At 39.0% G+C, this 26,503-nt stretch overlaps 2 protein-coding genes across 2 annotated transcripts; one reads left to right on the top strand and one right to left on the bottom strand.

Annotated features, from left to right (window-relative positions):
* Window positions 1–1,596: 1,596 nt before the first annotated feature.
* dpep1 (dipeptidase 1) lies at window positions 1,597–10,205 on the top strand. The gene is made up of 10 exons (XM_020632492.2): window positions 1,597–1,968; window positions 2,171–2,297; window positions 3,667–3,799; window positions 3,923–4,073; window positions 5,312–5,381; window positions 5,761–5,937; window positions 7,290–7,374; window positions 7,466–7,541; window positions 7,661–7,796; window positions 9,070–10,205. The coding sequence occupies exons 1-10, from the start codon at window positions 1,841–1,843 to the stop codon at window positions 9,250–9,252; spliced, it is 1,266 nt and encodes a 421-aa protein (XP_020488148.1). The 5' UTR covers window positions 1,597–1,840; the 3' UTR covers window positions 9,253–10,205.
* A 79-nt stretch (window positions 10,206–10,284) lies between these two features.
* Window positions 10,285–25,968, bottom strand: slc22a31 (solute carrier family 22 member 31). The gene is made up of 9 exons (XM_020632490.3): window positions 25,467–25,968; window positions 20,571–20,674; window positions 19,722–19,876; window positions 15,445–15,613; window positions 14,660–14,805; window positions 13,240–13,348; window positions 12,858–13,072; window positions 12,200–12,311; window positions 10,285–11,828 (listed from the first exon to the last, which is right to left on the bottom strand). The coding sequence occupies exons 1-9, from the start codon at window positions 25,887–25,889 to the stop codon at window positions 11,384–11,386; spliced, it is 1,878 nt and encodes a 625-aa protein (XP_020488146.1). The 5' UTR covers window positions 25,890–25,968; the 3' UTR covers window positions 10,285–11,383.
* Window positions 25,969–26,503: the final 535 nt, after the last annotated feature.

Raw genomic sequence — 26,503 nt, 5'->3', positions numbered from 1 at the left:
TTTTATCAAAAGCGATGGAAGTAAAAGAAAGTATACAAGTGCGAGATATTGATATATTGTTAGCCAAGGATGATTTTGCAATTTTAGAAAAGAGGAAACAATGTCAGTAAGTGCAAACGAACAGCTTTGCGTTTGATCGGACACACAGGTGCTGACAGGCAGTGCACAGAGGCAAAGCACGACATTGACAGCGGTTCTTAAGAGCTCTAATCAGAATAGAATCCATCTTAAAACCATTGTTATCAAACAAGACCATCATCATTATCATCATCATCATCATCATCATCATTAGTATCAAAACCATCGTCATCATCTTCATTAAGGTTGTAGGTATTCATGACAGAGCTGGGTTTTTAGATTTTTCTTAAAGGTGCATAGGGGGAAAAAAACAACATCTATTTCAGTGTGTTTGAAATATGAAATTAAAAAAGCGCTATGTGAATTATCTATGAATACTGCTTTATGTTATGTGTAACTCTTTGACCTGGTATGGTTGGATTCATTATTTATGATTTAATAGTGACCATTAGCTTATCGGGGTGACAGCCTTGAAGATAAGGAGGTGAAGATAATGAGGGAAATAAATCAGTGCTTTTATTAGGGATACCTTATAGAGGGGCATCTTATCAGTTTGATGTGTTAGTTAAGATAAATTATACTTTAGTTTGTGGCCAAGCATAAGGAAAATAACTCTTACTCTCAATTATTATCTGATGAGCAAATGACCCGCCATGTGCTTCACAGGAAACTCTTGTGCACTTTGATATGTGCACTCAGAGACATAATCACAAAAACACTGTTCAGTAAGCAGGCCATCAGTGATCCTATCACAGCTTCAAACCACCAACTTAAAGGGATTGTATTGTTCCTCTCTCCTTTAATGCCAATAATGAGTTGATGTTTGCGTTGTTATCTGGTTTGTTAACCTATTGTTATTATTATAATACAGATGTTTTGTGATTGTTAACTGACCTGTCAGATTGTGGGCAACATCCCTGAAAACACCTCTCACCATCAACCTGCAAATTACACTTTTCATCACATCTCGGGACATCTGCAACATCGTTTTGTTAATTAAAACTACACATTTTAAAGTTTTTTTTATTACTGAAACCACTTATAAGCATTTTTGTGTGATCATCATGCTGTTAGAGATTGATGAGGCATTAATGCTTTGTTAATAAGGCAAAGAAATGTTAAAACTGAACAAAAGTAATTTAGGAGCCTTTGAGAGGAATGTGAGGGATGGACGGGGGTTGATGGTATGCTGTGACATCAGGAAGCTAGACTCAGTAGTATTGACTTTAGGCAGTAACTCCATACTGAACATCTGTGCTGCTTCTGCTAAACAGTCATGAACATGGATCATTTTATGGTGTCTTTTAGAGGCCACATGGATTCTTGTCAGCATTTTTGTGAACTTTAGAAACGCTTTCAATAGCTGCAATATACATTATCCAACATGCGGTGGATAACAGGAGTTTGTTGTCAGAGTTTGCAGGACAATAAAAGCTACTATGCTACATTTACGACTGCTGATGGTATAATCAGAAACAGAGTCAAGAGGGAGGAGGAGCGATAAGCAGAGCAGATGTTCAAATATCTAATCTGATGCAAAAGTACAGAAAACTGGATTAAGAACTGGACTGAATCGACAGACACAAACACAAAACAAAGCAAGAGAAGAAGTCTGTTCCTGTAGCAATAGGGCATCAGGAGCACAGAGAGCTCAAAGGAAGATCAAGAAGTGTTCTCTTGCAGCTCTGTTTACGGCAAAAGAACTTCAAGGAAACAGAGAGAAAAACATCAGTGTATGTAGAAGTGTTTGGAAGTTTTAGAGATGCTTTTTAACGTTATCTCAGCCGTGTGTTTGTCACTCTGGGTTAGTTCTTGTGTGGTCAACTCAGCTGAGGACCTATACATGACCAGAGCTCTGAAACTGATGTCCGAGACCCCTCTCATCGATGGGTAAGTGGGAAACTCTATTGCATGAAGTCAATGTTGAATTGCGTAATCTACTCTTTGTTGTGTGAGCAACACCAGCTTAAAGACTGGAAGCAATTTCTTCTCTCCGCTGCTGAGCCCAAACTAGCCGTTCTACTCCTTGCTGTCAAACCACAGCGTATGAAGGCTCTGTGAGTGAGTCAGCTTAGACTTTCTGATCTTCCAGACATAACGACCTGCCGTGGCAACTTCGCAAGCAATTTAACAATGAGCTCAACAAAGTGGATCTGCACACTCTGAACTCAACACATACCAACATCAAGAAGATCAAGGATGGACGTCTGGGGGCACAGGTACAAACAGAATACAATTTACTGGAAAGTTCAAGGACAACACATCGACTGGTTCTATACTGTATGCGCTCTGCTCCAAGTCTGAGTGAAACTGCACTTTGTAATGATTACATTGCACAATATCACTGAATTAAACAAGGAATATATAGGGAATCTCAAGAAAATTCATCCATTATAAATACATTTAGTGACTTGTTTTACTCTTAATGAGAAGTTTTGCATTGAACATTTTACTTTTATTTTTGATTATTAGTCCTGGATTCTCAGAAATATTTGAGTGGAGCTTATGTTTTAATGGTTCTGACAACAAGTTTGTTGTCCCTTTTTCATCTTAAAATCACTTTTCCTGATGCCAGTCACATGTTTATGTTTGGGCTGGTTTCAAACCTGTCGAGGAAATCATGTAATGGTTTCCTCCTTCCTCCTTCGTCAAGGTTGAACAATCTAGTTGAACTAGGAACCATATTATCACATTACATTTTAAAAAGCTACCTAACCTCGATTGGGTTGGATTGGATTGGAAAATCTTTATTATCTATGAGAGGCAATTTGGTTTGCAACAGAAGTCCGCACAGGCAATACACATCATAAAAACAGCACAGGGACACAAATACATTCTGTCGGAGGACAACAGTCCATGCAAAAGTGAAGGAACACTTGAGCCATAATGCAATCCTGAGACCCATCTGCTCTTATCTGACAATAATGTATCTTTATATTAATCTCTAAAAACACTCATCTGTATACAAGTACAACTTACAGTGTGCTTTAACATGTAGCCTCTCAACTTTCGTACTATATTCTCACTGTCAGTGAGTAAGTAAGTTGCTAGATTCTAAATAAAGGCGACACTTGGAAAAGGAAGTCTCAGCAAACTGCTGGCTACACCACAAACCTTTTCAAATGTGCCTCAATAAAGCTACGATTGCTGTAAATTATACATGATAAGTGGATGGACTTCATATCTGGGAAATGCGCTCTCTTATTTCACAACTGCAACACTTGTTCAGTCAAGCAGAAAATCTTACCATGACCTTGTCAGAAATATGTTTTTTTTCCTATGCTAGCTTAAAGCTCCTGTATGAAGTTTTTAGCTTGTTATAAAATACACTGAAATTTACACTGATGCCTAAATGTGACCTTCAAAGACCACAAGCAAAAAGATTAAATACATTCATTTAATTATTTTTAATCAACTGTTGCCATGCGGTAGGCGTCAGACAAAGTTGTTTGCACACAGGATGAAATCTTTTTTGTTAAAAACAAAACCAGGTGTCTCTGGTAAAAGAGATACCTCTGTGTCAAATACACTTTCCCTGGATAAGCCGCAATGTGATAATTCAAACATTATTCTTTATTTCTCACACAGTTCTGGTCGGCATATGTTCCCTGTGAAACTCAGTACAAAGATGCAGTCAGACAAACACTGGAGCAGATAGATGTGGTTCACAGGATGTGTCAAAAATACCCAGACGACTTCATGTTTGCCACGAGTAGTGACGGTAAGACTTCGGACTGTAACAGCAATGTCAGACATGTTTCAGCAGCGTCATCTCTTTTGAGTTCATGCCTGACTCTGCTTCTTGGATATATCACTCTCCATCCCTCATGTCCCCTCTGCAAAGACATCAATAATGCCTTCAAAATGAACAAGACCGCCAGTCTGATCGGGGTGGAGGGGGGTCACTCCATCGACAGCAGTCTGGGCACCCTGCGCACCATGTATCATCTGGGGGTCCGCTACCTCACACTTACACATTCCTGCAACACACCGTGGTAAGTGCAGTCTTAAGCCAAACAAATAATCAACAGGCAATGAATTTACCAAATGTCCAATATGAATCAACTTGAACTCCTTAGACAGAGGGCAGATGGAATCAGCTAGGAATTACATTTTGACTTCAGGTTTGAAATCAAAGTACAATGAGTGTGTTGGAGGGGATTTGTGTCCTTGAGAAAGTGATGGGCAGGGAAACTGAATCCTTTTAAATATATAAAGTAAAGGTCCTAAAAGCACATTAGAAAAAAGTTCTGCTTTGTCAATCTTACTTAAATAGAAGTTTCATAACAGACTCAAAGTAGAACTGTAACTGTGGTGTGATTAATGTGCGTAGCGTTTTTCTGTTGCTGGTGATTAAAGGTGCACTATGTAGATTTGATGGTGAGATTTGAAAGTTGAAGAAGTAAAACAATTATATGCTATATTCTGAACTAAATACACAAACTTTATTCAAAGGGAGAAATGGGTCACTGGTAAACTTTTGGGAGCTAAAAAGCTAGCAGGAGAGTTACACTTTCACTGCTGCGGGCCCCCCGACCTTAACTTCTCGTGTAGCATTTTATCTTCAAACGTTGTTACAGGGACCAAATTTTCCTCTGAGGACAGTTTGTGTATAGAGTTATGAACATATACGACATAATCTGTTAATTTCTCTACCTAAACTACAGTACATAGTGCACCTTTAAGGTAGAGCAAATTTGAAAATACTCAAGATAGAGCTTTAACTTATCAATCACTATTATCTCAGTATATCACCTGAGCTTTTATTAAGGCTTGGACGTTTTGTTTTGAAGTCTTACCGTTAGATTTCATGGTCAGTTTAGGGCGTGGTGTGGGGAGTTACGGGGATTTCCTGCAAGCGTTCTTAGCACTCAAGACAAAAACGGTTTGATACTGAATAGGTTTCCCATAACCAGTTAAACTGCCATCTTATTGTAACTGTACCTGGCTCATTTAAATCAAATGAACTTAGTGAAAGAATATGTCTCACTTACAACTCCTAAACTGTATCTGTATATTTCTCTACACACCTGTTTAACTGCACTATTGTTTTGAAAAATAATCTAATTATGAAGTAATGTTTTTTTGTGTGTGCATGTGGCATTTATATCACCAATTTGTCCTGTAAATAACAAAACTTTCATTTAAAGGTAGTGTCCAGATTAAATACTGTATGTGATACTTTGTTTCATAAAGTTCAGAATTTTCATTATAACATTTATTTTCCCATCAGGGCGGATAACTGGCTTGTCGACAGTGGATCAGAACCATCTGAACACAACGGGCTGTCTCCATTTGGCAAGGTCAGTGTTCAAGCAGGGATGGGAAAGTATTCTATGATGTTGTAATACATTTCAGAGTAGTGTTTTTAAAAACATGGTGGCAGATTTATTGTTTTTTTGTTCCAGAGTAGATTATTACAAGCATGACAAAGCTGAGTTACATCCAAGATGTATAAAAATGAAAATGTGTAATTCTGTGAATTAAAACTGAATAAATGTCTTAGCCTTATAACAAACAGTGTGCCATACTATAATTTAAGAACATTACATAATGTAATGTATGTAATGCATATTAAATACCTTAAATTATGTTTTAATTTGTATATTGTCATTCATGACAGTATATGAATTGTTATGAATAAAAGAAAAGAAAAGTGAAAATCATGCTTTCCTTCAACAGCAACTAGTTGTGGAAATGAACCGTCTGGGGATGCTGATCGATCTGGCTCATGTGACTGTAGCCGGGATGAACCAGGTGCTGGACATGTCTAAAGCTCCGGTCATCTTCAGCCATTCCTCTGCCTACACCATCTGTCCACACAAGAGGAACGTCCCTGATGATGTCCTCAGGAGAGTGGTGAGCATGAATTTGAGTGTTTTTGTGTGCATGGGGGAACAGCTGGGGAAACATATGACAGATGAGTGGAGTCAGTGGTAAAAGAAGAGTTACTCAAAGTAAAATTAGACAGCGTAAAATACTCAATTAAGAATCCTACCTCAATAAATTCAGAGGTTCTATCAGCCAAATGTATTCAAAGTAAGAAGTATGATTATCAGGCAGATCATTTAATTTTGGTGGGCAAACGGGTAAGCAACATTTCACTGCTGTAGCAGCAATTTTGTGGTATTTACTCTACTTTATATAAAGTTTATAGGTAATTTATCCCTGTTTGCATTTTATGTATCAAGCCCTCAAATAGGTTAACACAATTAATCTAAATGTGTTGAAATGTTTTTAAGGAGATCTGAAAGAAGAATGTATCTACTTCTGTTACCCAATCTGAGTTAATTTCTTTATTATTAAATATCATATTTCAATTTTAGGGAAGATTTAAACAATTTTACAACTTCAGTTCTCAAACTGTCCTTCAAGTGAAACAATCTGGATGTTTAGGAGGGGAACGCCTCATCGGGCCTCGTCGTTTTTTATGAAGTCACCATCCCAAAAGGCAATATACTGTTAATTTGTAAAAGTATATTGTTTTACTGTGCCTATAAAGTTTATGTACAATTTATTCTGAAGCTTTGTTATCGCAGTGATCTATAAATGAATTGTAAAAAATAAATGTACCCCGGAAATGTGTTGACAGCAAAGTGTACAGTAACTTTAAAAAGGAAATAACTTCACTGAAGTAATTTGGATATGAAAACACCCCACAAAGGATCACAAGCAAGTGAATGGCCTGACTACAGTAAAATGACTGTTAAGCATTATGAAAACACATCCTACCTTTGCTGCTACTTGTTTACACCTGCAAATGCTTTTTATGGCACCAAGGGGTTTTAAACGTGGTAAATCAACAGCTTGTTTCCACGTCAAATGACGCATTACAGTTTCCAGGTTGCAAGCAATAACATAACAGTTACGCAGAAGAGAGTATTTCTGTGTGTGCTGTAAAACAGAAACCCAATAAAAAAGCAGCTCAGTTAAAACCAGAATATGGTGACTGTAATAGATCATAAATCAGAGGTCAATATCCTTGCGTACTTCTGTTGCTGGGACTTTGAATGCATCTCATGGCCGAGGTTATGTCTCTCCTGTTCCCTGTTCTTGACCTACTTTTTCAGTCTGTAAAGGTACTCCTGCCAAATAAAGCAGAAGTGATAGTGTAAAACTCATTGACCTAGACACTGTGATCTGCAGGAAGAGCATGACGCTTTCATGTAACATGTGTGTGTGTGTGTGTGTGTGTGTTTGTGTGTCTGTAGAAGGAAAAACGGGGGATCGTCATGGTTAACTTCTACAATGACTATGTGACCTGCAGCAAAATCGCTAAGATCTCTGACGTTGCCGGTAAATAGCTTACCTGATATGACCATGGCAACAACTGTAAACCTGAATAAATATTACATATTATCACACAGTTTTATTGCTTTTATCATAGATCACTTTGACCATATAAAGAAAGTGGGCGGAGCAGACATCGTTGGCTTTGGAGGAGATTATGACGGTGTTACAAGGTTTTTACACAAAATTAAAACATTGTCTTAAAATACTGAAAGATATCTAATGTGTTTAAATAAAAAGTAAACAGCTGTTCTGGGATATAAACTGTATTTCCTGAGTGTTTTCCTCTCAGACTTCCAGAGGGTCTCGAGGATGTGTCCAAGGTGCCCAATGTGGTGGCTGAATTGCTGAGGAGAAATTGGACTGACGTAGAGGTTAAAGCTGCTCTGGGAAACAACCTGCTCCGAGTCCTAAGTGAGGCTGAGAAGGTGAGGATTAGACACACATGCATCTTAACTGCTCTGTTTAGCTATTGCAGTCCTTCGCAGTTACACAACAAGTATTTCTTGTCTTCTTTTTCTTCTGCTTTATGTAGGAATTTAGTCTGACATAAAGTCAGAGACCTTATGACAGGTCTCTGTCGTAAAATATACATAATGCAGCGACATATCCAGCAGAGCATGAGACTTATAAAGTATTGTTCCAATAAAAACAGTTCACGTTTAATTACTGCAACCTTTGATTTGAGGCCATGCCAAGTGAAAGATGCAGACAGATACTGTATATGGATACACACTGCTCACCATCAACACTCTAACAGAAAGATTTAGCTATTAATCCGAGCAATAGTTAATTCATGGAAAGACCTGTCCAGATGAATTTTCGTGCTTCCTGCTTACACATTTTATTTGTGAACAAAGAATCAAAGAAACTGCATCTATTCAAGCTTATCCCAACTTACAGAGTGTTTAAATGTGAACTTTTGCATAATGCATCCCTTGATCTTACACATACACAGAAACATCAATGCAACTTGTAGACGTCATAACATATCCTCCTAACCCGATGCGTCTTCACACCGAGGGTGTTTTGGTTCTCTGGTGTGCACTTGTCATGTATATATACATCTCTGTTCTTCGATGCTGCCTGCAAGTAAAACACTCTACATCTCCTTTCATGGAAAGAGCCCCTTCTCTCATGTCCTCGTGGTCCAAACCCACTGAACTGCCATCTGTAATGGATAAGACTGCACGCACTCCAGTGCCAGCAGGCCTCCCTGCATGCACTCTTTAAGACACCTCTCACAATGTAAATGTATTATTTGTTTGACACATCTTAAATGAATTTAACACAGATTTGTATTCCTCCCCTCAAATGAAGCTCATTTCTCCCACTACACAACCTGAGAGGGTTCACTTGTGATTACAGAAATAAAGGCAGATTTTTTTTAAATTAGTTTTTTTAATTGTGCTATTAAAATTGTCGTATGTAGTTCTTCTGATATTTCTACTTCATCCTCAAATATCAACATGTGATTCACTAGCTTACTTTAAAGTAGAGCATCCAGTAGTTTTCTTCTATACTTTCACGGTTGTAGCAATGAAGGTAAAAGCGAAAGGAAATAACACCAATCAGTCAAAGCATAAAAACAAATGTTTGGAGCTATAAATTCAATTTTTTTTTTGATAAACAAGGTGTTTTAGTAGCAGCTGGTCACAGTGCATCTCTGTCTGCTTCCTGAAAGTCTTGTTTGTGTGTCAGGTACGTGACGACCTGAAAGATACTGAGCCAGATGATGTTCCTATTCCGTACGACGAGGTGAAGAACACGTGCAGGACGAGCTATGGGTACCAAATCTCAGAGTCAGGAGCCATTCGTCCGCTCAGCTCAGTGGCCCTCGTGCTCACACTGATTCTCCAAGCTGCAGTCATGTTAACAGCTTAATCACTTACTTTACTGAAAATGATCCAAAACCTTTTTACATTTCCACAGTTATCTTAATCATTTATCATGTCAGACCGAGCTGAGTTTATCGAATCACCTGGCTGTTTATTATTTTTGTCTGTCAGAAAGATGTCTGTTTGCATATGTGAGTGTAATGAAAAATACTCTGTGTCTTACTCTGTAACCTGAATGCAGACACAAACACAAATCTTCCTCATTTCCCAGGAAGCAGAACGGTTCATAATAGTTCCTATTATTGGAATACAGCTCCATCTAGTGTTCTGAGACGAGAATGCCCCAGAGTCAGCTCCACTTGTGCTGATTTGCATGTTTTGAATTTCACACAGATTAAATGCTCCCCCTCAGGATAGGAACATTTGACTTCAGCTTTTACAGTGAGCAACCATCTCACTATGTCAAAAGTTTTTTTTTTTTTTTTTACAATTGACGAGGACAACGATGGTCAAACACACAGTGATAGAGTTCCAACATGTAAGAATTCTATACACTTTTGATTGTCTAACTAGAGGATCTGTGTGAGCCTAAATCAATCTCAATTAGGTAAGACCAGCAGGTGAATCTGTGTCAGTTGGGAAGATAAGTCTCTGTAGTTGGGGACTCCAGAGCAATATAACACTGAAAGGTGTGCAGAGCAGATAACATCACCATTACAAATCTGATGTTTTTTATATGTTTTGAATTTCAATGTCTTTTTTCCCCGCTTACTGTCACGTTTTTGTATTTCTTTTGGACTTTTATTTTTGAATTTGATTTAATCTTTTCAGATTTAATCTTTTCTGTGATGGTTAAAGGGTTGTTTAGGGATTTTCAAATGTTCGATTCTAATGTTTGTTTTTCTATTTGCTTTTGATATGGTGTTAAAGCAATTGAATTGCCTTGTTGCTGAAATGTGCTATATAAATAAACGTAATTTGACTTCACTAAATACAAAAGCATCTTGAAGGTAAATGTAAACTGTAAACAACACAATGGAAGCTGATGAAGATCACATGCATCACACACACGGCAACCTTGAGTCAATCAGTTCACTGACAGTTTTTACTTCACAAAATGTTCCTCACTGCTTACCATTAAATATTAGATGCAGAAAAACATTTGAAAGCAGTGAAAATGTAGGTTTGACAGACGTTATTAAAATATCAATATAAAATAATGCCCTTCAGTTCAGTTTGGTTCCTTTAAATACTGAAGGATTGAAAAAATGTTCACTTCTTTGTATCACTTCATAATCTTTACAAGTCAAAAAGAGGGCTACCTTCAGCTTTGGAGGAGAAGCTTCATACAGTATTTCCACGGCCATTTTTTGTGGGGTGGGGAAGATATTCCAACATTTTTGCCAAATAGTGGACGATCAAATTTAAAATGTCAAATAATGGCACAAAAAATATCGACCAGTGCATCTTTTGGCACCTTCTAGTAGTACACATCACAAGTATAACACAAGACTCTGCAGTGTGTGTCTGGTGTTCTTTGTTCCTCTGGATCCTCTCTGCTCTGAGAGATATATCTAATGAATCAGACTGACAGAGTTAATGAAAAGTGCATGAGTTACTAATATATGGACAAAGAGATGCTGCTCACATGACCTACAGCTGCAGCACTGTTCACAATGCTCTACTGGTGAAACTAGAGTCTGACACTTTGGTCTGGATGGCTCCACACGGTCCGCCAGTCATTTCTGTCCAGGCCAGAGTTAAAAAGGTGTTAGAGCTTGCAAGGATTATACCACTAAGAAACAGACCCATTATAAAAATGTTGGATTTCAAAATTGACTTTTGTAGCCTTCACAGTGGATTGGCTCAGAAAAAAAGAAAGTACAGGTCTCTAGTTTTTCAGTGCATTATCTGGATCCGGTTGAGAAAAATGCCACAGCATAGTAACAGCTTCATAACAAGATGAGGAGACATATTTCATGCAGAAAGTAACAGAATTGCTGTAATCTTAAAATCCAGGTTTGTGACATTTCTTCAGCTGAGTTATAAAAAGCCAGTGACTCAGACAAAAGTCAGGGAAGGATGGTCAATCTGTCTTAATGTAGAGGTATGTCTTGAAGGAGAAAGAGGGATAATCCAAGTCTGTATTGATGAGGGTGAGGGGGGGGTAAACAGAGCTAGGATGCAACCTCTCTCAGTGTCTCATTCTCATGTCCCTGAGTTTCACTGTCTGACAGGAGAGGGGGGTGTGTTGGCACAGCAATCCTATAAGGCAGATTATCTTTAGTCAACATCCTCCTGGTGGCAGAGACCAGTCGGGAATAGTTATCCGGGTTGTACTCCGACAAAGGAGGCCGGGCACACAGTAATGGCAGGTTGTCCCTGTCAGGCCGGGACAGGAAGAGAGGAGGCCGCCGCTGGCTCTCGCCTTCCTTCAGGGAGTCTGGCATCTGCTTGCGTTTGCTTTCAGGTAAGAGCATTATGCAGAGAACAGAGAGGACAGCGAAGGAGGCGAAGATAACATGGTGGAGGAAGTAGCCGCCATTGTTCTGGAGCTCCATCAGGGAGGAGGCTGCCATGCCGACACAACCTGATGCCAGCACCAGGCCGAGGCAACCACCTCTGGCAGAGAGATGGTAGAGGAGCAGGAAGAGGTGATTAGATTTTTTTTTATCATCAGCAGGACTTACACAAGTGTTTGAGCGGTAAATTAAATTCTGTTTCTGCCTTTTTGTGTACCCTGTGTTTTAGCACTTAGCTCCAATGCTATTGTTTTTTTAGAAGAAATGTAAGAACATTGAGCACAAAAATGATAAATAATGTTCTTAAACAGCTGGGCATTTTAGTTTTCAGAAAAAGTCCCTAAAGCAGGAGCCTATTGTGCAGGGTACTTTTTATAAGCAGCAGACAAAAACACATTTAAATGATTGTTGTTTTTTTTCAATTAACATAACAACAACATCTTCTTCTTCTTTAGTTACTTTGACACTTACCGTACCACGGTCGGCATCACCTCGCAGGCAAAGAACACACTGAGCATGGCAAGAGCCTGAGAGAACAGCAGACCCACAACAGAGAGCACCAACACCAGGCCTCCACGCAGGTCTGCAGACAAAAAGGGCAAGTTTAAAATATATATGTTAAGATATATATCACAAGTAATTTGATACTGCCAATCCACTCTATTGTCATTTCTAGTTCTACTTTAAGAAACAAAATCATGTCAGTGGTCCCAGTGATGCTTTACTGATTTAAATCAATTAGCAGCAGAAAATACATTCATTACAAGTTAGTTGGGTTCATTTTCAAATAGTTTGTCACCAATAACTGACTGTTTTCTTTCATTCACCTGTTTTGCAACTTGCATGTAAAATAATGAAAATGTATGCAAACCCAAGAAATACATTTCTGCCTTAATTATATTTCTACAATATGTTTACCTGTATTTAAAAAAAAGACTTGCTTGCTTGCTGTTCTTAGCTGACAAAAAAAAGTTGGTGGTGTCTTATATGAGCTGGTTTAAAAAAAAAAACTGCTTACAATTGGCAATAGCTTACACAGAAATTCAGACAATGACATGTTGATGTTCATCAAGGAATCACTTTGGGGCTTCAGGGAATGAAAGAAGTAGAAAATGTAGATGTGACTTACACTGAGTAAGGGCGAGCAGAAGCAGTGATGACAGTCCAGTTATGATGGCAGAGAGCAGCAGCATACCACGCCGACCAAAGTGATTGACGGACACACAGATGAAGATGCAGGCCAGTGCTCCTGTTATCACTCGGAGGAAGTAGCTGAAGTAGAAGTTTGATGAATAACTGTGCAGGTTTCTGGTGAAACAGTACTGGATCCCCGTTCCAATGAAACTGAATGAGGGACGAAAGTGTTAAGACTATTCACATCTACAAAGTACAGCACTTTGCAAATGACTGTGAACATGAGAGGGGAATGTTTTTAAAACATGGATTAAGAGGTCCTGTTTATTGCATGGACTTGTCAGGTGACATCTTTTTTTGTTGCATAAAAAACTCACAGTGTGAAGCTGAGGATGAGACAGTTCTTCCAGATAACATTAGTCCGACGCAGCTCCAGAACTGAAAAGTACTTTGGCTGACAGTCTTCTCCGTACGCTGAATCAATCTCTGTAGAAACACAGAGAGGTTAGAAAACCTGAGGCATTCAGGAAATCCTAACTCAGCCCATGTTTTCAAGCTAGGTGAAATGCATCAGTGGAGAGGATTAAATTGATACTTTCATTATTACGATTGCAAAAAAAAAAAACTGGCAATGGCAAGATAAGGCTCCAAATGTAGGAAATTAAGTTATGTCAATTCCCCTTTAATAAGATATGGCTCTTGAACTCTTTCTTAACACTCCTCCAGGGTAACTCGGAAATCTAATAAGGTGTAACTTTCAGTGCAATGAAAAACAGCTGGACTTCAGGACCCCGAGTTCACTGAACACTGTTTGGCTTAGTTACAGGTCAACAGAGGACATTCTGAACACACCCATCAGTTCTTTCCAGTGAAACAGGTATGTCATTTACACAGAGAGGGCAGCGCTAAAGTTACTCTTTAAACAATGTGTTTGTTACATTTTTAAACAATGGTCACAGGGGCGGCAGTAGCTCATTCTGTAGAGACTTGGGTTGGGAACTGGAGGGTTGCTGGTGCAAGTCTCGGTGCGGACAAAATATAGAAGTTGGTCTGAAAGCTGGAGCCCTTGAGCAAGGTACCAAACCCCCTACCCACCACCAGCTCAGGAGAACTTGCCGGGGGCAGTTCCGTCACTCTGACATCTCTCCACTAGTGCATGTCCATAGGATCCTGTTTGTGCATGTGTTTGTATATTTCAGTATGTATGTGTTGCATGACTTACAGAGTGTAAAAACAGAATTTCCCCTTGTGGGATCAATAAAGTAAATCTTAATCTTCCTCCCTCTTCTATTCTTATCATTGACATTTTATAATAAGAACATATTTTTAATGATACTGCACTTTTTTCTCTCGTAAATGTGAGAAAGATAAAGAAGATAAATCAACAAATTAGCCAAAGTAATGCAAAAACAAACCAGACTTCTTTTCTCATATCACAGAACATAAATGCATTAATGCAATTTCTGGGGCATTCGGGTCAAACAAAAACAAGCAGTAATTCAACCATCTGTGTATAAGATGGATTTAGTTGATGACAAAATGTGAGATGCACTGTCTGTTTTTATTTTCAGTCTGGTTTAGAGGTTTATTTCAGGTAAAACTCAGGCCACAGGAATGAAAAGAGCAAAATGATTAAGCATATCTGAAATTGAATGAATTAGACAAGAGGTAAAATACCTTGGGGGTTTTTCCCCAAAACTTGATTATTATGGGTGGGCATTAAGTGTTCTTGTATGTATGTGTGTGTGTGTGTGTGTGCGTGCGTGCGTGCGTGCGTGCGTGCGTGCGTGTGTATACCTGACAGCAGAGTTTCACCAGGGTAGATTTCATCTTGCAGACAAACACCGTTCCTGGTGGAGAACTCTTGTAGGCTCCTCTTCACTTGCGGGATTTGAACTGTGGCCAGCAGCCAGCGAGGAGACTCCGGAAACACTGATGCACAGCTGAAGGAAACAACTCTGTTATCATATCTCAAAGAGATATGGAGCTTAAACATTCTCTGTAACATTAACACAGAGGTAGAGAGGAGGAACACGAGCACAACCTGCTTTCACTCTTTTTCTAAGAAAAAAAAGAAAAGGTTGTCATATCATACGGAAGCTAAACCACAGGGTATTTTAAGTTGACTTATTCCACAAATAACTTGGATTAGAGACACATATTCTTCCAAGAGGAATGCGTTTCTGATTTAATTTCATGCATCTTATTGCCTGATCTAACTGTAGTTATGTTGTTGTTGTTTTTTTCAAATTTATTTTCAGTTCTCTGAGTTCTGGGTGCTCATCTCAAGGACTTAACAAGAATCTTTCAATGAATATCTAGACTTAAAATTTAAGGTATTCACTAGGATTTTGAAAGCATGACAAAGTATTTAAAGATGTGATGGCATGTGAATTCAGTTGTGGCTACTAAAAGGTGTGAGCTTGAAAAAGAAGGAACTCCAATCATCAGATATGTAAAACAGACCAAACTGTAACACAATATAAGACTGAAGGTCTGAGTGTCCATGCAAATTAATAAACTGCCCTTAATGCGTCACCAAGTACACATATATGCATGTTACATTTTGCCACCTGACTCACCACCAATAGGAAAGCAGCAGGAGCAGAGGCAAAGTGGCCACAGCCTGCAGAATTGGCCAATCGCGGCACAGAACAGCGATGCCCGGCAACAGCATCTCTGCGAACACGGCAAAGAAGCCACTGATCATGGCAACCATGAGACGATGAGGAGGGTCACACAGCTCCAACCCTGAGAGAAGGAAGGGAACAGAGAGCAAAGAGAGGACACAGATAGCATCAAACACAGCCGAAGCTTAACTAATACATCCGTCCAAAACAAATCAATTTCCTGTCATGAACCTCTTTACACATGAGGCTACTAGCAAAAGTATTTTCCACTACCATGTGTTTGTTGGATGATTCACATTTCATGCCAACACAGGTCACAACAAATACTGTAGCAAATACGACAACATGGGTGCCAGTGACCTAGTGGTTAATTCGCGGGCCTCATGTACAGAGGCTACAGTCCTCAAAGCGGGTGGCCTGGGTTTAAATCCAACCTTTGGCCGCTTTGCTACATGTCATTCCCGATTCTCTCTCTCTCGCTCTCTGATTGCCAAATCTATCCACTGTCCTGGCTCTCTATAGACATAACAAGCACCAAAATTCATCTTAAATAACATAAAAGAATATAAATAAAGCTTTTAAGATTCGTCTTCTGTGATACAAATTAAAGGCATGACTGGAAAATCCACCTCTTGTATTGATTATAAAACGCTAATACATTAAGTTCATTGTATTTAAGTCTGTTCCCATTATTAACAACATTACCAAATGTCACAATGTGACAAAGACCTCTCCGCATTTTTAAAAAAACAATTTCAAATTGTTTTCTTAATTTAACACACATAAATACAACATTAATGAGACACCTTACACAAAAAAGTTACACTTGTTAGCATTTTGCTATCTATATTTTTTGTCTTGGAATTACTTTTATTCATATGCCCAGAATCGACACATCTCTAATACGTCCTATAACCTCAATTGCTTTAACAAGATCCGCAAACATTTTTCTTAGTATACTTTCCTTTTACCATCTTTTTTTTTTTAGTTAGTTTTTGTGCCCTTTGCCTTCATTAGATAGGACAGCTGAAGGGAGACAGGAAATGTTTGGATGAGGGTATGGGCCGAGGTTGGAATCCATCCCACGGCCATGCCAATGAGGACTACAGCCTCCGTACATGAGGCACGCAACATAACCACAAGGCCTCTTCTTTTACTACAACAAGCTTTACCCTTTGATTGCAAGGTTTAAACTTTGCCTATGGAAAAATAATGCAAGGTTCAATAAGCTAGATAAAGCTGCTAGGAGATAAAGTTCTCCTAACCTCAGGTATTGATGTAAGCTTGTTTTGGGAGTGTGACCAGCTGTGTGAGTTTCTCCTGACCTTTAACCTCCTTCCTCTCCAAGCTCTAAGAGGAAGGAAGGGGAGAGAGGGAAAAATAGGAGCTTACTTCATGTTCATTTCCATGCCTTGGGTTCTGTCCTGCTATTGTTTTATCCTCTCTGACGAGGAGCAGTGCTGGAAGGAAAACAATTTCTCCTGAGCTTTCATCCTACCCATCCCTGCCCGAACAAAAAACAAGTCTGGGCTCAATTTAGTCCTGACCTTGCAGGAATGTACGCAAGACCATCTCCTCCCACACAGGAATGTGTAGTTTCTAAACATGCCAACAGAATTACATTCCTGTGACCCCTAACTCTTGTTTTGGACAGTCCCAGGAAGAAAACGCATGGTTTACATTATAGTATGTATCCATACCAGTCAGAGACATCTCATCATAGAGACATTCATGCGGAAGAATGAGGGCCAATGAGCTCTTTGAAACTTGAGACCCCCTTAAAGAGGACAGCTGAGAGGTAGGAGTAAAGTTAAACCGACCAGCTGCCCGCTGTCAGTCAGTAAGAGCAAAGCACAAAATAAGTCTCCAAGTCTGCCGTACATGTTCCCAACCAAAGGACTGATGCAAGTGAAAATGTTCACATATTAGTAGAGTAAGTGAAGCGTGTAGCCCAATGGTTATCCAATGACACATTTTTAAAATGAATAAATAAAGAACAGAGGGTATCCACATTTCACATAACATACTGTTCCTATACAGTTTTTATTTTCTACTTGTTATTTTAGTCTACTGTTTTTTTTTAACGCCGTTTTCAACCAACAGAGATTTACACATGTAGAGAATCAAGCCTGCAACTCAAATAGTGCCAATTATAATCCCTTAGGTGTCTCTTAAAATCAAAATCACATTTCCATTTTTAATAGGCACTTTTAACCAATAGACATGCAATGCATTTACATTTTGCCATTACATCTCCATACATTGGCTTTCGTTATTTATTAGTGTCAGGGTCCACCATTCCTACACAGGATGCAAATTGCTTTGGATCACACAAGGGATTCAGAGGACACAATGAAACATGTAATCCTGTGTTTCCTGTATTTGTTTTTTTCAAAACTGCTTCACTGTGTGCACAATGGAACAAAAGTTGCTTCTCTGTTATATTTCTTGTAAATGGCTGCTCAGGGAGTGAGTCCTGTAGTTTCTGCTAATACCAGTGACCACAAACGCCACCAAATCAACCAGCACTGAAATATGGAAGGATTACAACATTAAAGATCACAAAATGTCACAAAAATACAAAGATTTTAATGTCACTTTTGGTTTGTGGAATTTGATGCTGCTGTGAGTAGCTTTTCTGTTTCACCCATGACACATGTGTTCTAAAATATAAAATAAAATACAATTTAATAGAGAGGCATTATACTGTTATGTCTTAGTCCAACAATTAAGTCTAATGGACAAAGTCTTATTTTTTTCTTGTATAAAATTAGGCTCGAGCATTTGTGGTACATATTTGGCACCAGGTTGGTGTATTTAAGCCTCCAGGATTTCCTAACTGTGTAAAGCAACTGAAAATATCTCTCCCTTCAGAGGAAAAGTTGACATAGCGATTAACCCAAAGACAATTCAGTTGGATTATCAGACTAAGTAAATAAGAGCTGTAGCTGTTGTGGATTCAAAGGTCAGGAGCAAGTCTAAGAGATGACAAATACTAATGTTCAACTATTAACTGAAGACGCATGAGTCTTAATGTTAAAAAAAAACTTAAACAGGAGAAGAAATGAAAAGAACAGCTGTTCTTGTTCTTTCCTTATGAGATTAAAAGATGAAAACATTTTGCTTTAATCCAGATAACCAGAACCTTCAGGCATCATGCCTGAAGGTTCATGTCTTTACTGAGGGAGTATCTTTGGTACAAAGTAAGAGATAATGAGAGTCTTTAAAGGAGATGGGAAGTGGTGACAGATCATCTCCTGATCATTATGTTGTTAAATTTTATATATATATAAAGTCATGCCTTTTGACTCTTTGGAACAACAATTAAACTTCATGTTTCTGAAGCTTCTTAATATCTGTACGATGGATAAAAACAGTAAACTTATTAAAAATAGGACATTATCAATCTCACTGTCGATATGAGATGCTTCGACGGTCCTGCTATCTCATATCACATGGAACATGCAACATTTACACACACAAAAAAACTCTCAGGCTGCTCAGGTGACGAGTCAAAAGTAATATCCACCTTATGACGTCAAACATTTCACTTTTTTACCATTCCTTTTCGCCGTCATCATCTCGTTTTTGATCCGTAAGAAGTTTCTATCTCCATGGTTGAGTTATTGTTATAAACACTGATGAAAGCTTGATGCTAAAGTCGTCTGTTGTTGATCTGTACGCTGCTTCTCTAGTCAGACTTTTCTTGTAAGTTAATTTCATAACCTTCGATCAATCAGAAGGTCTTACTTTATTTCATAATAAAAGCAGGGTTAGATTCAAACAGCAAGTAAAGTACTCTCAGCTAAATCTTGTGTTTTATTGGGGGTATTTTTGTTGTGCTTCTCTATAATTGTTTGCTCATCTTCATTAAATTTTCTTTTAACAAATGAAAACAGAGAGGGCTGAAACATGACATAACACATAGTGCCAGTGAATGACTCATAGACTCGAGGCAGGAATCCAAAAGTGCTTTTAGAAAAGTAATTTAAGAACTTGTTGCTAGAGGGGTATGAGGAAGACGAGGTTGTCTTTAGTTTTAATCACCCAGAGATTTTGACTGCTGAATAACGATGAAGAAAGCTTAACAGTTTCATTACTTAAGCATAGTCTGCTTAATCATGGCAAAAATCTTAATCCTGATTATTTTGATTGATATTGAGATCAAGATTATTAAAAACTTAAACACTCTGAACACTTAAACACTTTCATATATGCAGGATACTCACTGGCAATGTAGGAGGCCAAAAAGACCCCAGCAAGCATGGTACCGTGAAAGAGACGGAGCAGCAGAAACGCCACCGCACTGTTGGACAAACAGACGGCCACCCCTAACAGACTGGACAGACTGAGGGAGAGGAGGAAAACTCGGCGACGACCCAACCTGAACACAGAATGACATGCAGTCAGACTTCACTGTGATCTTTTAGTCAAGAAAGAGCCACAAGTAAAAACTATGCAGCTCCAAAGTGTCCATTACTAAACAAATGAGTAATCTTTAACTCCACTCATTTGGCGTAAAGGTTTTGTTGTTTCACCTTTTTTTTGCACAAGCTATCTCTGAAGTGAGTTAAGTAGCTTAGTAGTTGTAACTTGATAGAAGAAAATAAGCATTGTAAGCAGAAGAAGATAACAGAGTTAATTTGTAGGGATTGTGTTCAAATATATTCCTGGGAGAGACACATAACTAAAAAGACAGAGAGACTTTCCCTTCAGCCAGTTTAACAAACAGGAGCTAACACTGTCAACACTGGCTCTTCACTCAAACTAAGCTAACAAGCCAGCCTAGCTAGGTAACATAGGTTGGCAGCATAAGTAGTTGTTTTACACTAAGTCATAAATGCTATAAAGGTAGATTAATAATGTTTAGAAGAATCGTTGCTATTGAAGCTGCCTGGAACAATTGGGTAGAGATGCTAGGTAAATGAAGGCAGAGCACATATTATTAGCAGATTAGCAAATGGAAAGACATTCTGACAACCATACAATGTGAGGTGATGCTTTTTTAAATGATCAAATTGATGATTAAATTATACAATTTACACCTCCATATAAAAGTTCATCACTGGGCTACTTACCAGTCACACAGTGTGCCAAGGAAGATGTATCCCACAATCCATCCTGTCATGAAGCAGATGTGCTGCAAAGGGATTTTCCAGTAGTCACTGCACACCAGATTCCACTAAGAAAAAAATACAAATACTTACATTGACACATTTTTGGATCTAAAAAAAAACTGAGGCTGATTTTGACTTGTTACAAAAGGGCATTTGAAATAAGAAAAAAGTTGCAGTACATAACTTAAAATGTTCTGAGTGCATCACCAAAAACAGTGCATTCCCAACTGGGAAAAAAAACTGGTTGCGCTTTCCATGAACTTATAGTTTTACTTATTAAATGGCTTATACCAGTGCTCATGTGATCAGTTATTTCAGTAATCTAGAAATATGTTGTTATAATAGTTATTAATTGAAATCAGTTAGTAGTAAACGGTGAAAGTATTACGTCAACTCATACTTACTGCACATCCGACCTAATCTGTGGTTGCCAGCACCAAACCCATCTGTAAGTGTTGACACTGAACTCTTTAATCTTAAAAACAGTTCACATTTGTTTGGTTTGATTCTTAAAATAGGCTCAGGCGTAGCTTCAACATCTATCAGTGTAGCTTTGACCAAATGTTACTCAAACAAAGTGCACAGTGCATTTGTTGTGGACTATTTGCAGCAGACTGCTAAACATTTGGTGCTGTGGTGGGTGTTTCTGGCTGCAGGATGGTGTTTATAAGATAAAAATAAAGTACAGTGTCCATGTTTACCGTAATGAAGGAAAATAAGCTTGATAAAGCAAAGGAATAACTTGCAAGCTTAATTAGTTAATTTTTTGGGTTAGGTTTTTGGTCTGTTTGTGGGATGTCTTGACAGCTAGAAAATAGGAAATATTGACATCCTTTGATTGTAATGAAACAAATATAAGAAGACCTTTCATATGACATATTTTAGACTTTAAAATAGAGTCAGTAGCTTTTTCCTAAAAAAGGTAAATATAGACTTATACAAAAGTAATGTCGCTCAATCATCACTTTAATGATTTGGTAGGAATTCCCATTTTGGTATGAGCTCTTGACTGATTTTACTGCAATGTTTTATTTGGTTTTATATTTTTTTGTGCTGTCTGATTTTTTTTTAATTTGTTTTCATTTAGGCTATGTTTTATGGTGATGTTGTCCTTGTGTTTCTTGTCTTCTGTGTGCTCCTGTTACAACACAAATTTCCCCTTGTGTGACAATAAAGAATCTGAATCTGAATCTTATGGCCCTCCGTTGTGAAACCCCCTTAAAACACCCTGTCTTCTGCCTGTATTTCAATGTCTTGGTTAACTCGGGACATTTCTGGGCGGGGAGCTGGTGTGTTTCCCCCAGCCAATGACAGCATGCAGGTTGAGTTTGGGAGGGGATTCATTTCAGCGCTTGGACGCCTTTTGGACTGGAGAATGTGGTGGACGCAGACTTAGCGGCAAAGAAGAGAAAAATATATTCAGTGGCTAAAGCTTGTTCCAACCTGAACCTTTGGTTGGCATTCGGCCACAGACGCGGACTTGGCCTGCTATCTGTTGGACATGCAGGTGCCAAACAACGGCGGTTAGATTGTGCTATCTTGCTAAACAATCGGTTTTTCCGTAACAACAAATGTTGTATTCTCAGGCACCTTGCAGTATAGGTACAAGCAGTAAACATACATGCTAACCCTGCAGGCGGCATGCACTTCTGATGATGATGAGCCCAAGTGGGGGGCCCAACTTGAATGTTGTGTTCACAACCTCCAACAAACATCTCTACTGACTCTACCTTTAAGTGTTTCAGTGGATTTTTTTTTAAAGAATTATCAATGATTTATCAACACTTAAAACTAGGTTGAGATATGGTAGCCACTCTCAGTTATATAACCAGTGAACTTTCTTAAATGCCAAAACTTGCATTGCTACAGTGAAGTGGTGCAGTTGACAAGATGAACTGCTGTTTTTAAAACACACCCAGATTACTCAGCTTTAACACTTGCACTCAAAATATGTTGTCACAGCTTCTGTGAAAGAAACAATATTCTAATTTCAGTTGAATAACCCATTTTAACCAACTTTTAAATTGCAACAAGGACAAGTTCACTTTAAACAACATAGAATATGCTACATAGAATCTGACTCATAACTTGTAGTTAGCCTCAGAAAATGAACAGCAGTACATGTGATTTCCAGTCTATAAAAAAACACACACCAAACATCCTTTGAGGAGTGCTTAATAATGTTAATTATGAGGATAAGTCAATCAAAGGCTTAAAAGGGAAAAGCAGGCAAATTCTTGCTAACATGCTATATTCATCCTCATTTAGGGTTTCATATGCTGAGAATATCAGGCTACCAGTCAAGTCTCGAACAGAGAGAGATTGTTGTGAGGAAGAAGGAATGTAGATCATGTCCTTTCTAATTGAGTTAAGATGTCTGCTGACAGTTTTATTACATTACGACAAAGTAGGGCTCAAAGTAGAACATACCAGTAGCTCTTCATCTGGAAAGTATCACTGAATGTAAGGATATTATTACCCCCTCCCTTCTCCTTCTTTGAGCATTTTACAGATATGTGGCTTCAAAGTTTGGGATTAAAGTATTTCAGTTAAGGAGACTTTAATAAAGTGCATAATTGGGAACATTGGGAATGTGTACTTGAATACAAAATGTTCCAATACTATTCTTTCCTATATTCAAAACCAAAACCAATTCTCATACCTAGAATGTCTACTGGTGACTGTCCCTTTACCCTCCGTGCATGACATGCCATCATGAGATTTGAAACCTCCTCCTTGCGACACTTTTCACAGTATTTTCAAACAGAGACTGCAGTAAATTACAACAACTGCTGCATATAAGGCAGAAAACATTTATGTTTTTAAACTTGGGGCGGCTGTGGCTCAGTTGGTAGAGTTGGCCATCTCTCAACTGGAAGGTCAGGGGTTTGATCCCCATCCTGCAGCCACATGTCCGATGTGTCCTTGGGCAAGACACCTAACCCACTGCTTCGTCGGCGGCGTATGAATGGGATAAGTTACTTCTGATTGTCACTTTACATAGCAACCTCTGCCATCAGTGTGTGAATGGGTAGATGTGATCTACTGTGTAAAAGCACTTTGAGTAGTCAGAAGACTAGAAAAGTGCTTTTTTAACTTCGGAAAAGGTCTCACAACTATAATTTTTAACAGAAATCACTTTATCCCAAGGGAAGACTTCTGGCACAACTATGTACAATTATTTTGTCCCCAATTCTCTCTCAAAACCTCTGGATGCAATATATTAAGTGTGCCTAAATGCTGGAATATGTTATTATTTTAGTAAAGACAAAATAATCATGGAAATGTCTAATAAAAATACAAATGAATGTCCTAAATCTAGAATTTATCAATTTCCCTTTGTCAATTCAGAGTCTGCTTTAAGATTGAAAGACCCATCTTTAAGTTCTTATAATGCCAGTTCCTACTTGAGAGAATAGCGAACAATGATTGTTCATTTTATTATATAATGCTAAATAATGGTATTTTAAGACAATGAGCGCTTGTGTAATCTATTCTTTTTTTCTTTATTACATTATTTCTTTGGGGCAGTGAATGACGTCATGGCAGAGGAACTGTTGTTGTGGAAGGAGGTGTTCAGGGTCTCAGGAAGCAACAGTAAGGCCTCAGACTTCCAAGCACAAGGAGGAAAAGTCTTCTCACTGCCAGTATCTATTTCCTTAAATCCATGGTGCAATACCCCAACGAGAAGTTGAGGGGCAAAGTTGCTCTGAAGTCCCGCTACATGGGTGTACTCCCACCCTTTGGTGCAGGACACCTTCTGCCTGGGTACTTTTTCCGAAAGGTCCGAAGGATTTGGTGCGTACTTGAACAGCTCACAGTGGAGAAGTTGAGGGGCAATTACCCATAATGTCCTTTTTGTAATAGTCACCCCCCCCCCCCCTCTCTCTCTCTACCGGACAACGGTTCAGAGACTGTAAACCAAATAATACTGCTGTAGTTTCGAATGCATGCTTAATAATGCTGAACAGTCACAGATGTGATGTGCACATGTGAAGTCTGATTATCAATATTTGTAGACTGGGATGGATCCTTGAATAGAACAAGCCCAGTACGGCAGGCTGAGGGGGAAGATAAACAAGTTCCTGCTGCTTATCATCACATGAAGCTGCACAACAAGACTCAAAGCATTTAAACCAATCATCTGAGTGGGAAACATGAGTCAAAGTTTGTAAGAAGGGAATCAATATTCAGCTAAAACGTCTCTCAGAAAGATAAAGTTAAAATGGATCTTAGATGCAAACACGGAAGTCCACAATCCAGTTAAAATGCAGACACATGAACTATCATTATGTTGGCTAAGAAGTAGTGCTGGTTGAGCTGTAAACTGCAGGCCCTGGGAAACAGAGTGGCAGACAGCAGACGAGTGAGAGTGAAAGCAGCTCTCAGTGAGTTTGAACTGTGTTCAACATGGGCAAATATTTGACTGCATGCTGTGAACAGTCATCTTCACGGTCACACATGCTTCAAGCAGAGATAAATGGCTTTTAATGAGCGGGAATTGGAACAAATCCAGTTCTGTACCACCATCCTGGAGCAAGGCCAACAAATTAAAATAGTTGTCAAAGTGACCAACCAAGGAAACATCTGTCTCTAAGGTTTTAGAAATAGTTCTGTAGAAAGTGACAGTTAATGTATACTCCTCCCTAAGTGGTAAGGTCAATCAAATTGTTTAAAACAGACAACCTGGGGATGAAAGCTTGTTTTGATGCAACGATGTAGCTCCTCAGTCCTATTATAATTCAAAATGTTCGTAATCTGATTTTACTTTCTTCATTTCATACCGGCCGATTTTCAGAGGTCCAAACTTAAGTGAAACTCTCACACAGACTTGGATAATGACCTGCTGTCTCTTACCTCAGTGACAAAGTTGCTCTGAAGTCCCGCTACATGGGTGTACTCCCACCCTTTGGTGCAGGACACCTTCTGCCTGGGTACTTTTTCCGAAAGGTCCGAGGTGTTTGGTGGGTACTTGAACAGCTCACAGTGGCTGAGCCCGGTTCCGCTCACCCAGGGGATGGTGAGGTTGAGGTATCCCTGAGAGGTGAAGTTGCTGAGGAGGAAAGCTGAGGGAAGGAGGTGCGGGTCTGGTTTGCAGTGGTACGAGTCCGGGATCAGGGTGTAAAAAACGTCGCAAAAAAGGTTAAGCATGACAGCGAAGTTTGGGAACCAGCTGAAGACGACCACGATTCGGTTGTAGCGTCCATATCCGCCGGTGTGAGGGAAAACGTTCGTCTCGTAATCCATTTGAAAGCGGGTGGTTGATGAGTCTGGGGCCATGGCGCGGTGAGTGCGCGCACTCCACAGCCGCGAGACGCAGCAGCAGGTATGTGCGCGAGGAGGAGGAGAAAGCAGAGAAGGGTGGAGAAATCTGAGGATCGGACTACACGAGGTTCGGAGATCAACCTATGACACACCTACCTGGCATCCTCAATGACCAACTGTCGTGCGTCCCAGTGCATGTGATGATTGAACACATAAAGTGTGACTTCGTGATAAAAGATGAACTTTTGACATCACATCAGCTAAAACAAAACTTAACACTCAAGTCAAGTCTGAAATCAAGTTTGTTTCTTAGCCTATTACCCGAATAAAGCATTGCAAGCCAGGTCAGAAAATAAAAACAGCACTGATAGCTTAAGGAACATTTCTGACTACTTTTCTGAAGCCCGTAGTAAGCGTCGGCTACGTTAAAAAACAGGATCCTACGTTGCCCATAATGCAATTCAACAATATACAGCCTACCCTACGTTTCTCCTTACCGACATAGATGATATTTAAATTTCAAATGTAGATAAACTCTATGATGTCAATCAGGACGTATCATATGTTTTTCATACTGAGGGGAAACTTTTCTAAAGCCGAAAAATATTTAAAAATACAACATTAGAATA

Source organism: Labrus bergylta, chromosome 3 (genome assembly GCF_963930695.1).
Source record: "Labrus bergylta chromosome 3, fLabBer1.1, whole genome shotgun sequence".
NCBI lineage: Eukaryota > Metazoa > Chordata > Actinopteri > Labriformes > Labridae > Labrus > Labrus bergylta.
Note: the sequence above shows the minus strand (reverse complement) of the source record. Positions and strands in the feature narration are given on the sequence as shown.

Bases quoted from the DNA above. Each gene is read 5' to 3' on its own strand.
- dpep1 (XM_020632492.2), top strand. From the start codon at position 1,841: ATGCTTTTTAACGTTATCTCAGCCGTGTGTTTGTCACTCTGGGTTAGT. The intron at 1,969-2,170 runs GTAAGTGGGAAA...CTGATCTTCCAG, and splicing joins GAGACCCCTCTCATCGATGG to ACATAACGACCTGCCGTGGC. The intron at 7,797-9,069 runs GTGAGGATTAGA...TTTGTGTGTCAG, and splicing joins TCCTAAGTGAGGCTGAGAAG to GTACGTGACGACCTGAAAGA.
- slc22a31 (XM_020632490.3), bottom strand. From the start codon at position 25,889: ATGGCCCCAGACTCATCAACCACCCGCTTTCAAATGGATTACGAGACG. The intron at 20,675-25,466 runs GTAAGAGACAGC...TTTTTTTCTTAG, and splicing joins AGAGCAACTTTGTCACTGAG to TGGAATCTGGTGTGCAGTGA. The intron at 14,806-15,444 runs GTGAGTCAGGTG...TGTTTCCTTCAG, and splicing joins CTGCTGCTTTCCTATTGGTG to CTGTGCATCAGTGTTTCCGG.